The sequence below is a fragment of the Gadus chalcogrammus genome, chromosome 11, assembly GCF_026213295.1.
Source record: "Gadus chalcogrammus isolate NIFS_2021 chromosome 11, NIFS_Gcha_1.0, whole genome shotgun sequence".
NCBI lineage: Eukaryota > Metazoa > Chordata > Actinopteri > Gadiformes > Gadidae > Gadus > Gadus chalcogrammus.
The window spans coordinates 22,543,743-22,559,357 of NC_079422.1; the positions used below are offsets into that span (position 1 = coordinate 22,543,743).

The 15,615-nt window shown below is 42.8% G+C and overlaps 3 protein-coding genes and 1 pseudogene across 5 annotated transcripts; 2 read left to right on the plus strand and 2 right to left on the minus strand.

Moving 5' to 3' along the window:
- Nucleotides 1–98: 98 nt before the first annotated feature.
- On the minus strand, nt 99–5,921 carry LOC130391363 (high affinity immunoglobulin epsilon receptor subunit beta-like). Its single transcript, XM_056601466.1, has 7 exons — nt 5,779–5,921; nt 4,913–5,099; nt 2,677–2,793; nt 2,240–2,296; nt 1,712–1,921; nt 1,002–1,124; nt 99–502 (listed from the first exon to the last, which is right to left on the minus strand). The coding sequence occupies exons 2-7, from the start codon at nt 5,087–5,089 to the stop codon at nt 449–451; spliced, it is 738 nt and encodes a 245-aa protein (XP_056457441.1). The 5' UTR covers nt 5,090–5,099; nt 5,779–5,921; the 3' UTR covers nt 99–448.
- An 81-nt stretch (nt 5,922–6,002) lies between these two features.
- LOC130391360 (1-phosphatidylinositol phosphodiesterase-like) lies at nt 6,003–8,297 on the minus strand (annotated as a pseudogene).
- Nucleotides 7,726–9,727, plus strand: lamtor2 (late endosomal/lysosomal adaptor, MAPK and MTOR activator 2). Of its 2 annotated transcripts, XM_056601467.1 has the most exons (5): nt 7,726–7,855; nt 7,931–8,039; nt 8,548–8,710; nt 8,809–8,898; nt 9,093–9,727. In XM_056601467.1, exons 1-5 carry the CDS (start codon nt 7,789–7,791, stop codon nt 9,147–9,149), a joined length of 486 nt encoding a protein of 161 aa, XP_056457442.1. In that variant the 5' UTR covers nt 7,726–7,788; the 3' UTR covers nt 9,150–9,727. The 2 variants fall into 2 exon arrangements, with proteins under 2 accessions (XP_056457442.1, XP_056457443.1); XM_056601468.1 differs by having other exon boundaries at nt 7,814–8,039.
- A 1,308-nt stretch (nt 9,728–11,035) lies between these two features.
- Nucleotides 11,036–15,531, plus strand: LOC130391879 (ras-related protein Rab-25-like). Of its 2 annotated transcripts, XM_056602202.1 has the most exons (5): nt 11,036–11,156; nt 12,617–12,812; nt 13,466–13,659; nt 14,783–14,863; nt 15,219–15,531. In XM_056602202.1, exons 1-5 carry the CDS (start codon nt 11,120–11,122, stop codon nt 15,332–15,334), a joined length of 624 nt encoding a protein of 207 aa, XP_056458177.1. In that variant the 5' UTR covers nt 11,036–11,119; the 3' UTR covers nt 15,335–15,531. The 2 variants fall into 2 exon arrangements, with proteins under 2 accessions (XP_056458177.1, XP_056458178.1); XM_056602203.1 differs by lacking the exon at nt 14,783–14,863.
- Nucleotides 15,532–15,615: the final 84 nt, after the last annotated feature.

Genomic DNA, 15,615 nt, shown 5'->3' on the forward strand with positions numbered 1-15,615 from the left:
GCCAAGAAAGAAGAAATAACACTTTTGTCTCAATTCCTGCTCCTGTTGGAACGAGTTAATATTGCTTCATGCAAATGCAAAGACAACTCCATTCATTTTGTAATCAAATTTATTATCATTCATTCATAAAATACAAATATATGCATTGTATATGAAGTTATTTTATGTTTTATTTGATTAGCATTGCCAAGAAATGTTTTGCTAAAGACGGTTATAATGTTAGTAGTAGGCCTATGTCAGAAAAAAGGAAAACCTGAAAAGCTTAGAGCCAGAAACACAATCCCTGTAGGTAATGTCTCCATTACATATCTTCCCTGCATACCATATGGAATTATAAGCTGTGACATTCTGTATTGAATTAGTTACCTGTATTTAATATAGGATGATAAGTGATAACATATGACGTAGTGTTGCCCCTGGCTGCAGTACCAACGTTGGCCTCACAGCCTCAGTAGGCAGGCTTCTCAGTCAGGAGAGGTGAGTACTGTTCGATGTCTTCACTCTACACACACACACACACACACACACACACACACACACACACACACACACACACACACACACACACACACACACACACACACACACACACACACACACACACACACACACACACACACACACACACACACACACACACAAAGGATAATTAAGACATTATGGTCTTAATGGTTAGAATTTGTGGTTAATAGATATAAATATATTACAGCAGTAGACAAGATAAGTCCATTGTATATTTACTGTCTATCTGATGGAACAGGTGGATATGGAGTACATGGTTCTCCTGCTCCTACACTGTACCAGGTTCTCCTCCTCCTATCTGTACCAGGTTCTCCTCCTCCTATCTGTACCAGGTTCTCCTCCTCCTATCTGTACCAAGTTCTCCTCCTCCTATCTGTACCAGGTTCTCCTCCTCCTATCTGTACCAGGTTCTCCTCCTCCTATCTGTACCAGGTTCTCCTCCTCCTTACTGTACCAGGTTCTCCTCCTCCTAACCCTACCTTTTTCTCCTTCTTGAAGCCCTTTTTTACGGCTTTGATTCCCAGGACGACGCAGGAGATGGAAAGGCAGAGCTGGAGAACTGAGAGAATGATCAGTAGACCGTTGACTCCGCGTAGAATCGCCTGCAGTACAAACATCACATATTATTATGAATATTAATAATAATAATAATAACCTGCTAGAACCCCCTTGAACACAAACACAAATTTATATTAGGAATATTAATGCAATTAATATTAAATTGCTAGAACTCCCTGGAGCATGTCACAAAAATATTTATAATGATAGTATATAAGTATACACTGTAAGTTAAAGGATAGTTTCATTATTTTGGACAAAAAAGGCCTATTCACAGACTTTCCGGCATGTTTCAAGTGCGTAGACACCATTTCGCACAAAAATATATGTTAAAGGGGCGTTTGTTTTTAAATAAATAGTCATTCAAAAAGTTCAGGGGGCTTTGTTATGTGTTAACATAGTGAGAATATAATAGTTAGATATAGTGTATTAACATAGTGAGAATATAATAGTTAGATACAGTGTATTAACAATAGCGAGTTTATGATGGTTTGATATAGTGTATTTATAAAAGTGAGGAATATAATTGTAAGAGAAAGTGTAATCGTAATATTGAGATAATAATAGCAAGACATGTAGTAAGTTCAAGTGTATGAATAATGAGATCATAAATAATGATATAGATAATGACCTTGATGATGCTGAGGCCCTCAAGACATTTCTCAATATCCGAGCTGTAGTCGATGGGGGCTCCCGTGCTCTCCCTACGGTAGTAGTCGTAGCGGTTATTTTCGCAGGGCCAACTGCCGCCTTCTCCGTGGAAGAGGTTGATGAAGTACAGCACCACGGCTGTGATGGAGAACCCTACTCCAGACAGTTGAGCAGTCACACTGGACACCACCTGGACATACACAACTAGAGCTTTACACAACTGGACACACACAACTAGAACTTTAACACCTGGACATACACAACTAGAGCTCTACACCGCTGGAGATAAAACGTGTTTGCCAAATATGCCCGTCTTCTGCCCGCCTTTTTCCCGGCATGGTCTGCGTGTTTACACCGACCGAGGTAATATACCGGCTTGATTTCCCGCCCCAATTTACCCTCTCGGACCCTACACATATTGGGGGTTTCATTTTCATCTAAATGCAATTAGACGGTTTTGCGGTTCCAGGAGCGGGACTTGGGTACACGTGTTGCTCTTGAGACTCACCAAACAAAGACTGGGAAACTTCTCAGACAGGATGCACAGGAAGCCAAACACGATGAACTGGAGGGAGGAAAATACATGAGAGCACCTATGTGTGTGTGTAGTATGAGTAGTGAACTGAATACTATTATGAGTACCATAGTGAGTAGTAAAGTGGCTACTATAATGAGCAGTAAACTGAGTACTATAATGAGTAGTAAACTGAGGACTATTGAGTAGTAAACTAAGTACTATAATGAGTAGCAAACTGAGTACTATAATGAGCAGTAAACTGAGAACTATAATGAGTAGTAAACTGAGAACTATAATGAGTAGTAAACTGAGTACTATAGTGAGTAGTGAACTGAGTACTATAATGAGTAGTAAACTGAGTACTATAGTGAGTAGTAAACTGAGTACTATAGTGAGTAGTGTAGTGAGGAAGAGGGTGTTCTCCTCACCAGGGAGCCCATCCAGAAGGGGAAGTAGCCAGATTCCCATAACAGGTAGCCTGACCCGCTGGTAGAGAGGACCCCTCCAAGACCAATGTTCATCAGGCCCACCATCACCTGCATCGCCTGACAAATCATCACACACCTTTAGTTTGTTCAAATCCCACGTGACTTCTGATGGTAACAAAAACAGAACGATCTCCATGCCTTCTCTCTAAGACAGAGCTCACACTATATAATTCTAGCCGCGATTCTTGCATCAAAGACCTCAGGGTTAGCCCCGGATCATCTCAACTGCACAACAAACCCATAATACCAACATACAAAATCGTTGACCAACGCAGTCGATTGGATATGGCTAATGTTGAGACACGAAAGATAATACCATTCATGATTTTATGAAAAACATTTGGAATACTTTGAAAACAAAATGCTGGTAAATGCCCAATGTACACATGCATGTGTCTTCCCTCAAACGTGCACTGATAATCTGTTGAAACAAACATTTAAATAGATGTCTTGTGTTGGATCGTTGGTTGAACCAGATCATCCCAAACTAGGGATGGGCACGAGTAGTAAATTCCAAACTCGAGTGAACGAAGGAATTCCTCGAGGATCAATCGAGTACTCGTTAAATCATATCTATTTTTAGAATGCAACGCATCTGCAGCAGGAATAGGCCGGATGATGAACGGCAATATTACCAACCAAACATGTAATGCTTATTCTCCATCAAAACAGTCAGAGTTATCAGAGTATTCATTATTTATTTTTGCAAACGTTCAAAACACATTTTCCTTACAAAAATAAATATGCGTCTCACAATTTAAATCACGTCGAACCAAGGCCTGTAATAACAGTTTAAAAAAAACGAAACAAGTAGCCTAACCATTGCAAATAAATGCTTAAAGCTGCAAATAAAACGGCAGCAAATGGACTATGGAAATACTAAGCGTTGTGATCTTCTCTACACGCCCGGGATAATTTACAGCTGCGTCTTGCGGCGGTGAAAATAGCCGACACACTTTCACTTTCACCGTTGCTGCGGGTCTGCTTTCCCAAACTCACCGTTGTGTTTCAGGAGCATATGTTGCCGCATAGTACTTTCTGGTCGCTCGATTTCGCTTGGCATATTTTACATTTCACCTTCTGATCTCCTATTTCTTTAAAGTATTTCAATTCTTCGCTGCGGTTTGCTTTAACCGCCATCTCTTAACTTTTTGAATTCTGGCGTGCCTGCACACGGCACGGAACGCGCCATTGAAATGGATGCATTTAATTTTCTTTGTGCCCACGTCATGCGTTAGTGGCGCCGACAGAAAATTGATACATTTGCTGTATATGCAAACTCGAGTTTGCCTGTCCACCAACCGAGTTCATTTGTAACGAGGAGTACTCGAGTAATCGATTCCTCACGCCCATTTTGGAGCGCTGTGCTCCGACCAAGACAGAAACAACCAAGGATGTATTGGTTAAAAGCAACCAGGAGTCACAAGAGGTTGATTCAAATGTTTGTTTTGTAGCTTATCAATAAAGTTTTTCATGTCGGTACAGCGGGCCCTTTAAATAACCAATTCATATTGAAAGTGTTTGCCGTGTCTTAGCGCCTTGTGTTGATACATGATCATACAGAACCAAGGTGGCACACATGTTGCTAGAGATGAACTCACCCCCAGAGCTGATAGGGAGTGGGAGGTGTAAACTAGGTGTAAACTAACCCCCAGAGCTGAGTGGGAGGTGCAAACTAGGTGTAAACTAACCCCCAGAGCTGAGTGGGAGTGGGAGGTGTAAACTAGGTGTAAACTAACCCCCAGAGCTGAGTGGGAGGTGCAAACTAGGTGTAAACTAACCCCCAGAGCTGAGTGGGAGTGGGAGGTGTAAACTAACCCCCAGAGCTGAGAGGGAGGTGTAAACTAGGTGTAAACTAACCCCCAGAGCTGAGTGGGAGTGGGAGGTGTAAACTAACCCCCAGAGCTGAGTGGGAGGTGTAAACTAACTCTCAGAGCTGAGTGGGAGTGGGAGGTGTAAACTAGGTGGTGTAAGTAGGTGGGAGGTGTAAACTAGGTGTTAACTAACCCCCAGAGCTGAGTGGGAGTGGGAGGTGTAAACTAGGTGTAAACTAACCACCAGAGCTGGGTGGGAGGTGTAAACTAGGTGTAAACTAACTCCCAGAGCTGAGTGGGAGTGGGAGGTGTAAACTAACCCCCAGAGCTGAGTGGGAGGTGTAAACTATGTGTAAACTAACCCCTAGAGCTGAGTGGGAGGTCCCCAGGACTGAGCGTAGTTTCTGGGACACGTTGCAGCACACCGGGCTGTAGCAGAGTGCCTTCAGGATCTGACACAGCGGCGGACAAGCGCTTCCAGGGTCAGAGGTCATGGTCATCACCGTCACCCCCTCGCTTTTGGTCATGGACACAGACATGATGTCCCTCCTGGAACCCACAAAAACCATGAGCTTTCTATTCAACAAAAGAATATCGTCATCAATATCATCAATAGAATAGCGTGTGGGGGGGGGGGCATCTTATTCATATGGTCTTATATTTGGTCTGGGCATAGTACCGTTTTTTAAAAATGAGCCCTACATTAGTAGGCTAAATCATGTTTTCATTTGTTCAAATTAAACTCCTGAAATAACATATTTCTCTGTTCAACCCCAATACATCCAGAAGACAGCCCGCAAATACTCTGCGCTGAAGTTGATTTTCTGAGTATATTTCACTAGGTTTAATAGGTTTATTTCAATAGAAAGTAGCCTTTTCATAATCAACCATTTTTAATATTGAGTGTTTGCTGACACATGATCGCTACTCTGGTTGAAAAACAGCCCAACATGGCCGTTTATAAACACCATCATATCCGTATGCCAGCCTCGCAATCAGGAATATATGAATCATACTGTTAAATTACCTTTTATTAATCGCATTAATCGGTGCCACATACTTGTAGGTTTATTAGCAAGAAAAATATTTATTATTTTTTCAACACAATTTCATAATTTTAAGAAACTACTTTCTTCTGATCTACTGTTCCTCAAAATAAATGCAACCCAATTGTGAAGACGAAACCAAAACGCAACTTCCGCCCGACAGCGAGGTGGATTCTTCTCACCTGTTCGGTTTGAGTCTTTCTGTAGTATATAAACGATTTTACCCTGACTTTGACTCGAGCCAACTGAAGGATTAATCAGACTCCCGTATTGCGCAGTTGCACTCTTCGAAGATCATAATAACAAACCCAGGCCGAGCCCAATGATTCCCGGTAGAACCGCCCCCCTTAACCCTTTATATTCGTATTCCTTTAAGAAGAACGATAAAACACAAAATAAATCCGTCTTTTGAAACTTTTATTTGAATGAAGTTTAGTAAATAATCCTGACAACATACAATAATCGAGAAATGTAGGCCAACCAATTATCTTTAAAAAAAATTATCAGAACAATTTTTTGTATTTGAATTATTAAAACACCTATAGGTTGATTTAATTGATAATACAATCAATTAATATATGAATCCTGAGCCATGATCTTAATACCAGTTTAAGTTGATGATAGTTTGGATGAGGTCGAACCCCGGGAAGTCCATAGCGACCACCCCGAAGCAGGGTCTGGGGTGGTTGGGGTTGTACTGACTCAGGAAGTGGTTCAGCCAGGGGTTCACCTTCTCCGCCACGCGCCGGGGGGTTAAAAACATCCCCCAGAAGGTTCCGAAGCCAGTGCCGCTGGAGTGGCTCACCACGATGTTATCTCCTCTGCACTCGGCCGCTGCTTGCTTCAGCACTTTGGCCAGCGAGTCCTCCTTATCCTTGATCTCTGACACGCGTTGGTCTCCGCTGCCCTCCGCCTTGAGGGGCACTCCCAAGGCGAAGGAACTCTTCTGGACCAGCACCACCTTCCCCCGGACCTCCCTCATGGTGGGCATGCCGGAGCTCACCCAGACGCGCTGCTCCGGCCCCACCAGGTCCTGCACCATGCGCTGGACCCTGTCGTGCTCGGACATCTCAGAGAGGACATGGAGCAGGACCGCCTCGCTGGGGTACTGCGACAGGAAGGCCAGGGTGGTGTCCAGGACCTCCTGTAGGGTGTCATGTTGGTACCTGACACCCTGCATCACGTACAGGGTGTTCCCCAACGCCAGCACCCTCACCTCCAGGTAGCGGATACCCGCTCTCAGCTGCAGGTCCAGGGGCCAGGCCTGGTGCCGGGCCAGGGTCCCCCCGTCCAGGGACAGGCTGTCGTGGGACCCGGCCGGGGATGGACAGAGCGGACAGTTGGCTGGAGTCCTCCACCGCCTTCATCCAGGGAACACTGTAGGACTCTGGGAGTTGTAGATCTGCGTGGTCGTTGAAGAACTGATCGTTCCCATGGCAGCCGACCCTATACGCAACGTAGTTATGACGGAATTATATTAATTGAATAATGAATGTATTAATATGATGGTATCATATTTCATAATGATGCAGTAGGATGTAAAATTATACAATATTAAAACGTGATAGGCCTAGAGGAGAGATATTGCATAATAATGTCATTTGATTGGCATGATGCTAATAAGTCTATTTAACAAGAGTTTAATAGTACTTACATGAAGGAAAGCCAAGTAAATAGGAATAACTGCTTTGTCTCCATTGCTGCTGCTGTTGAAACTAGTAGGCTATATATGTAGCCTACTATAATGTAACAGTTACATTTATATGTTTCAGTTATCAAAGTAGTTGTTGACTAAAGTAGGTGCGGATCCGATAATATTTGTTTGATTATAGATTTTGTTATTTTGTTTGGTGTGTTTCTAATCATTAGGTGTTTACCCAGATAACACAACGCGAACACTTCATTATAAGGATTAGATTATTTGTTGGTGTAACCCTAAGGGAATGATCCTGCCCAATGGACAAAAAGACCTTCAAAACAGGATCCAGGATATCAATCTGTGCATTTACCATGGTCAATAATTAGTCATAGATATCACCACCACAATCACAAAGACTATGAATAAGAGACCTCTTCCAATGACGAAATCCCTTCTGAAGGCGCTAAAATCCTCTTCATCAGCCTCATCTACAGGCTGCTTTTGTAATATAAGGTGATGTAGTTATTTAATACAAGACAACTACAACTGGTAAATGAGCGCAGATATACTACAACTCCCACAATGCATTTTGAGGAACATACGGACCAGGGAAACATCAGGTGACAAAACTGCGAACTCGCTTTTCCTTGTGTGTTTTTTCATGTAGGATTTAGTAGTAACGGTGTAATTCACAGTGTCATTTAGTCTATTAGTCCCGTCCAGTCACCGAGGAGCGATGTTACGACCGAAGGCGCTGACGCAGGTCCTCAGCCAGGCGAACACTAACGGAGTACAGAGCACCCTGTAAGTAGGCTAACCGAAGCTAACACACTGAGTCGCCTAACTGAAGCCAGTACAATGTGTTTAATTGGAGACAGGCGTTGTTGGTACAGGTAAACGGATGAAGACGCAAACGGCTGCTGCTATGTGTTGTTGCCGCGCTGATGTCACTGTAGTACGTGTTTAATTTATAGAAGAATGTTTGGTCTAATTAAACTCCACTCCCTTTATGCCCCGTGATGTTCTCCGAACTGTGTCCCACGACAGTTCGAACTGTCGCCCTCCGAACTGTCTTTACAAGCATCTGTGATTGACTGGCAAAATAGGTTACCCGAACCAATTAATGATGCGATAGCCTGGTTAGTCGGATGAGAGTGGGAACTAATTAATAACTAATCACGCTAAAATAATAGCAATTACATTTGACCTACAGCACCTTTTTAAATCACAGACAGGGAAGAGTGGAATATTGTGGCTGTATGAGATGTATTCAGTTTGTTTTACATTCAGTTTTGCGAACTTTTTTGAATAGTTTACTCAACAACGAGGGATCCCTGCTGGCTTACTCTGGCTACGGCGACACCGACGCCAGAGTCACCGCGGCCATCGCCAGCAACATCTGGGCAGCATACGACAAGAATGGGCACCAAGCCTTCAACGAGGACAAGCTCAAGTTCATCCTGATGGACTGCATGGTGAGAGGCGAGCTAGCTGTAGCATTGTTCCTTTATGTTGTGGCTCTTTATTCTCGGTTCTCTCCTTTTTTAATTGTACATTCTCTCCTTTCTTTCAGGAGGGCAGAGTCGCTATCACCAGGGTGGCGAACCTGCTGCTGTGCATGTACGCTAAAGAAACTGTTGGTTTTGGAATGCTGAAAGCTAAGGTAAGCTATACAGGTAGCGTGTACGTGGAATAAACCATTGGCTTTAGATGTATTTATAATGTCTTATTGATAATGTATTGCTATTTAGTACTGATATTGCATCATAATATGGTTATTTATTGAAAATGTATCATTATTCACTGCTACTATTTCGGTAATGTTCGTTGGTGTTGATGAAGTGGCTCTACTTTCAGGCGGAGGCTCTGGTGGATTACCTGGAGGAGCCTTTGACCCAGGTTGCAGCCTCTTAGCGGGGTCCGGCACCCTACTCGGCCCCCTCTTCCCCTGCCGGCAACCCCTCTCCTCGGCCCAGCCAACCCCTGCTCCCCTCGGAGCCTCCTCCTGTCCTCAGAAGCTCTTCGTCATCGCTCTTCCTCTGCTCCTCAGCACCTCCTCTCCTCCGGAGCGTGATACATGGACTGCTTTGGCGTCTAAAAGGACTGTTTCCCTGTGTATTCAGAGATTTGATTTGTATGTATTTGGTCGTCTGTTTACGTTTATTAAACTTCTGTTAGTTTGATTTAATGACACTGATGCAGCTGAACAGCGAGAAGCATCTACAAATGATTGCATGTTCACCTGTGAGTTTTCCTGGTGAGGGTTTGGCCAAATAAAAATATTCTGTATCATTTTTAATTTTGTGTGATCATCTACCTATATAATATCTAATATATAGTAAAGTATGATCATCAAGGAATACAAAGACACCTGGAAACCGTGATTCAAAATGTTTTTGTGTTCTATTTTCATAATAAAATTGCAGATGTGCTTGACGATTGTATAATAAACTGTCGTGTACAACACCACGCGTGTTTCTGTTGAGCTGAGGATTTGTGGTGTGCTTTTCAGAAGACCCATCCTGCTCTGCAAGTTCAAAAGTGAATACTTCAGCAGAACCCATCAAAATAATCGTGCTTAAAGTGCTTGAAAACAGGAATCCGTAGTTAAATTTTTTCCCTCCTGGCTATGTAGCGGAGAATGGGAAAAATACTGAACAAGTGGCAAAGCCAGTGAAAAATTTGCATCCACTCGCACATACATACACATTATGGACATTACGTTTTAGGCTTTGAAGAAGTACAAACAACTCAGAACAGCGATCCTGAGTTATTCCATGGATGAGATCTGACCTTGAGATTTCTCTTTTGATATATACCTGACAAGCCATTTGGTAGGTAGTGGATACATCCACCTGTGTTTTGTCATGGCCTTTTTAGGTTTGTAGGTCCTGTAAATTTAGAGGGTACAAAAAAGGGCAGAAGTGTACCAATTTGAGCACAGCCCCTATCATCATCAAGCCATGTTTTATTTTTAAGTTTTTCCAATTGTTATTGTATTCTACTGGTATCAGTCGGCATTTTTAGTAACTCCCATACGTTTGATCACAATTCAAAACATGCAGGGAAAATTAACATAACAGAGTTTAAAAGTAAATGGCGACCCTAATGTTTCTCCAGCAGGTGGCGTTACATCGCTTAGCGTCTCCGTATAGTGTGGCGAAGTCACGCCCCTTCCGGTAGAGCCCATGGGACCTATGAGATCGAAAAATATGAATGTGTTTCAAAGGAGAGAAAGTAATTATTTTCTGGCCCCAGTCTGTATATGCCCCAGATTACACATTAGTTGTTTGTGGATTTAAATGATAATTTTTCATGCAAAGAAAACAAAACATTTTCCTGAAGAGGTTTGATAGTGTTAGGTTTTTTCCAAGGGGAGGATAAAAGGATGAAAACCATTATAAGTACGGGCATGTGGAGAGTTTCAGTTATGTGGATGGGGAGATTGTCGGTCTTGTCCACGCCAGTCGCAGGGAGCGTGACGGCACATGAGACATGTAGTGGTTCTCTTTGTGTTTTCTATACAGACTTTAACTGAACCATTGCACAATAAACGGTCAAACTCTTGACATGAAAAAATATAATTCAAATCCACAAACAACATATGTGTAATCCGGGGCATAGAAAGACTGGGATCAGAAGATAATTACTTTCTCTCCATTGAAACCCATTCATATTTTTCGATCTCATAGGTCCCATGGGCTCTACCGGAAGGGGCGTGACTTCGCCACTGTGAGTCAATGACCAAGCTCCGCCCCCAACCCATCCAAGCTCCGCCCCCAAACTGCCTTCTTGTCGTTCCCACCATGACACCATCACAGAACTTGTGTTCACTCGTGTCCCCTCTTAACAGATTCGGATCTTAGAAGATTCAGTGTAACATCATGGGCTCAGAATTTGCCTACAACTTTGTCTTCAAAGGTAAATATTTTAACTATCTTATTTACTAAATCTGACAATGTCCTTTTAGATTGTTTTCGATTATTTAGAGATTTTACTTGTAAGAATATTATAGTTTTATATTAGAGCAGTGTGGAATAGTTTTCTATTAGAGCACATATGGATTTAAAGTATATACTTTTATTTTTTTATAAAGTACCCCAAAAAGGACAAGCCAGGCCACGTTGTCATAGCGACCTGTAGTAATCTTTACATGAGTTACCCAGTAGTTTAAAGTAGGAAAACATTCACCCAGTGAGGAACAAGTAAACATTCCGTTACTGTTTATACACATAATTATTATGAGGGCTATCACTATCTGCCTTATGCTTCATCAACACACTTTAAACAATCATCCTGTTTTTACCTATGGTATTATCCCAAAGTTGTAACCTATAGTTTTAATCTATGGTTAAAACTATAGTTTTAACCTATGGTTAGAACTATGGGCTAATACCAAGGAATTTCCCAATTGAATATCTCTGGATATTAGAGATTATATTAGCTCAACACCTCGCTTTTATACACCTTAATTTATAAATGATCTCAACATCTTGATGGGGCGCCATGTCACGCCCTTTCCCATTCCTCTTGTTTAACAAGAGTAAATGTGTTCCATGATAAAAGGCTGCCCCTATCTTCAGTCTAACCTTCTCAACCAAGGTCCTAGAAACCACTGAATGTGAATGAGCCAAGCACAGGACTTCAAGACATGCTCAGGAGATCTTTCTTTAAGACAAGCAAGGCCACAGTAAAACACGCCATCTTTCAGTATGGGAGTGAATAGTGTCCGTCTCCCGACTCAACAGCGGAGATAGTTGACACAGAGGATAAGACAAAGACAGGAGAAGATAAAGGAGATATAGGACTAGAAACTTCAATCCCCCTTTATCTGCCAACAATCAGATCCGTTGAAACACCCAGCTCAGATTATGTTGTACATTCTCTTATGCACAGACATGCTTACAGGGGAACAGTGTAACCTAGTGCACCTTACCTGTTCTTACCCACTGCATAGATACAACTAAGTGTTTTTTCCCTATGAAATAAGATAATTTTTGCCTAAGATTAACCCTAACCGGGCTAACACTCTTCAACGGGATAAGGCTTTCCTATTAACTCTAACCTTAAAGGTGCAACGTGTACGATTTGGCCAATTGGCAAATTATTCCTCCACAAAGTAGATGTCAGCATTTGACCAGAAATCGGTGTTGTCCATCTTTATTGTAAAAAAATAAGGGAAAATGAAGTGCCCCCTAAAGGTCTTTGGACCCTCCTCTTCCTTGCCCCTACCCCCTCCCTCCAAAGCTTCACCCCACTGAATATAGTGTAACGCTTACCGTTTGCAGTGAATCTGTGCTATGGCGTCACAACTCACAAGGCCTCAATGTTTACCCTGAACGTAAAACTGAAATGACTCCGGTTCCCCCCCTCCTCTCCAGTGGTGCTGGTCGGAGAGTCTGGTGTGGGCAAGACCAACCTGATGTCTCGATTCACCAAGAACCAGTTCACCCTGGACAGCCGCGCCACCATCGGGGTGGAGTTCAGCACCAAGACCACGCAGCTGGGCGAGGCTAGCATCAGGGCTCAGATCTGGGACACCGCCGGCCTGGAGCGATACCGCGCCATCACCTCCGCGTACGCCTCAGCGCTAACCCCATGCAAACAACGCTAAGTTAATACCATGTTAAAATCATGCTAATACTGTGCTACAAGGGATGAACACTATGCCAAAAACAAATTAATTCTTTGGTGATAAAAGTCAATACAGTACGCATAATGTTTAACACCATGGTAGTTACTACTATTCTACCACTCTGCTATTAATATGCTACTAAACTACTGCTACACAACTACTTTACTACTACTATACTACTATGCTTGTTTACTATTGCCATACCACTACTTTACTACTACTATACTACTATGCTGGTTTACTATTGCCATACCACTACTTTACTACTACTATACTACTATGCTTGTTTACTATTGCCATACCACTACTTTACTACTACTATACTACTATGCTGGTTTACTATTGCCATACCAATACTTTACTACTACTATACTACTATGCTGGTTTACTATTGCCATACCACTACTTTACTACTATTATACTACTTTGCTGGTTTATTATTGCCATACCACTACTTTACTACTACTATACTACTTTGCTGGTTTACTACTGCCATACTACTACTTTACTACTTTGCTGGTTTACTACTGCCATACTACTACTACACTACTTTGCTGGTTTACTATTGCCATACTACTACTATACTACTACTCAGGTATTACCGAGGAGCAGTGGGGGCGTTAGTGGTATATGACATCACAAAGAAGCCCACCTATGAGTGTGTAGAGAGATGGCTGAGTGAGCTGTTCGACCACGCCCACCCTCACGTGGTCGTCATGCTGGTCGGCAACAAGACGGACCTGGAGTCCGACCGGTGTGTCGCCACCGAGGAGGCCAGGCAGTACGCAGGTACCCCTCCTCCAAATACACCTCCTCCAAATACTCCTCCTCGAAATCATCTCGTCTAAATACAACTCCTCAAAAACCTCCCCTACAAAACCTATTCTAAACATACCCTCTCTACAACACCACTACAACAACACCCCATTTAAAGCACTACCAGGTACACCTCTACAACATTGTCCCGACTATTCATCCCATAGATCGGCTTCGCTACAAAAGCACCTTTGAAACACTATCAGGTGCACCTCCTCTACAAACCCTTTAAAACACTGAGGTACACCTTCTCTACAACACCTCCTCTAAACACTATCAGGTACACCTCCTATACAACACCTCCTCTCAAACACTATAAGGTACACCTCCTCTAAAACACCGTAGACACCTCCTCTACCGGTTAAACCTCCCCTAAGGGCGCACTCACACTAGGCAAGTTTGCCTTTTCCGTGCTGCAGGAAGATTCAGCATGATTCCCCCCCTCCCCACTCCCCCCGCTGGCCCGTGGTCACCCTGCTCCCCAAAGGGAGCACGGGTTGTATGTCGGTGAGGGTGTGAGGGCTCGATGGCAGCATACAGCCGGTTGAACACGTGCCTGTTCTCCCGGTGTCGTCGCTCACCCATCTCCCTCTGGGACGACATCCACCCAGCGAACGTCTCCACCTCACGGCTCTGCCGCAGCTGGTCCGCCTCCATATGCTCAGCGTGCTGCTGCCTCTGGGGGTCGAGGAAGGCCGCCATGGGGTCGCCGCCGGTGGTATCACTGCGTGGGGTGGTCCTCTTCCTCTTCCTGCTGGAGGTTGGAAGCCTCGTCACAGGCGGACTGGCCGTAGAGGCGGTGCTTGATGTTGTTGATGAGCTGGCAACAGACTGACAGTGATGACCCTATCATCGCAAAGGGGGGGGGAAATTGTAAAAGTAATTATAAACATTGTTCACAGAGGCACATGGAGCTATACTATTCACATCTTTTCAATGCATAGATGCAAACACATTAGGGGCTGTACAAGTACTCAAGTGACCTTCTGGGGGAATTGAATGTCATGTTCCCCTTGGAAAACAATTGGTTGATTTTAAATATACGTAACATTGCTAGTTATGTTAGCTGAGCAGGCTTCAATCTCTGTCCCTCTAGAAAAGAAAGCTCTGCTGTTTGTGGAGACATCTGCTTTAGAGTCCACTAATGTCGAGGTAGCATTCAACAGTGTCTTGTCAGGTAATATATTATAACAAATAACCTGTATCGAAGTAAATATTGTAATATTGTAATTTTATTGTAATGTGATAAATATCTGATCAAATGGATTTTAATCTGATAGTTTGGATTTTAATCTGATGTTTTATCCTTTTATTTTTTTATCTGATTGTAATATTATCCTTATGGTATGGTTTTTAATTGGCTATTAATCTGATAGCATTGTTTATTAGGCCTACTTCATGGTATCGATTGTAATCAATTTTTAATCTGATAGTATGGATTATAATCTGATTGGGATCTGATATTTTTGATTTTAGTCTGGTAGGAATCTGATGGTATGGATTGTAATCTGAGGTGTGCCGAATGTTCCCAGAGATTCACAGGAGGCTGGGTCGTAAGGAGGTTATCCAGCGAGACTTCAGAGCTCCAGTGTCCCTGAGAGGCCAAACCAGAGCAGACGACAAGAAGCCCTGCTGTAGAAACATCTGAGCAGGCTCCTCACGTCATCATATCAGACAATCATTATAGATGGATGGATTTGACTCATCCCATAATACTATAGTAATATGGTACGCTATGAAAGGGCTACCACAATGATTTTTATTCATTGATATTGTTTATAAAAACCGTTTAGAATTTATTTTTATTTCAGTTGTGTATTACATGTTGACCATAAACATTAAAACTCAGACTTTAACTAATTTCTTCACTAAATTCTTCTTTCTGTGTTTGAAATGTTGACGCTCGTTGTAATAAGCTCATATAAATCT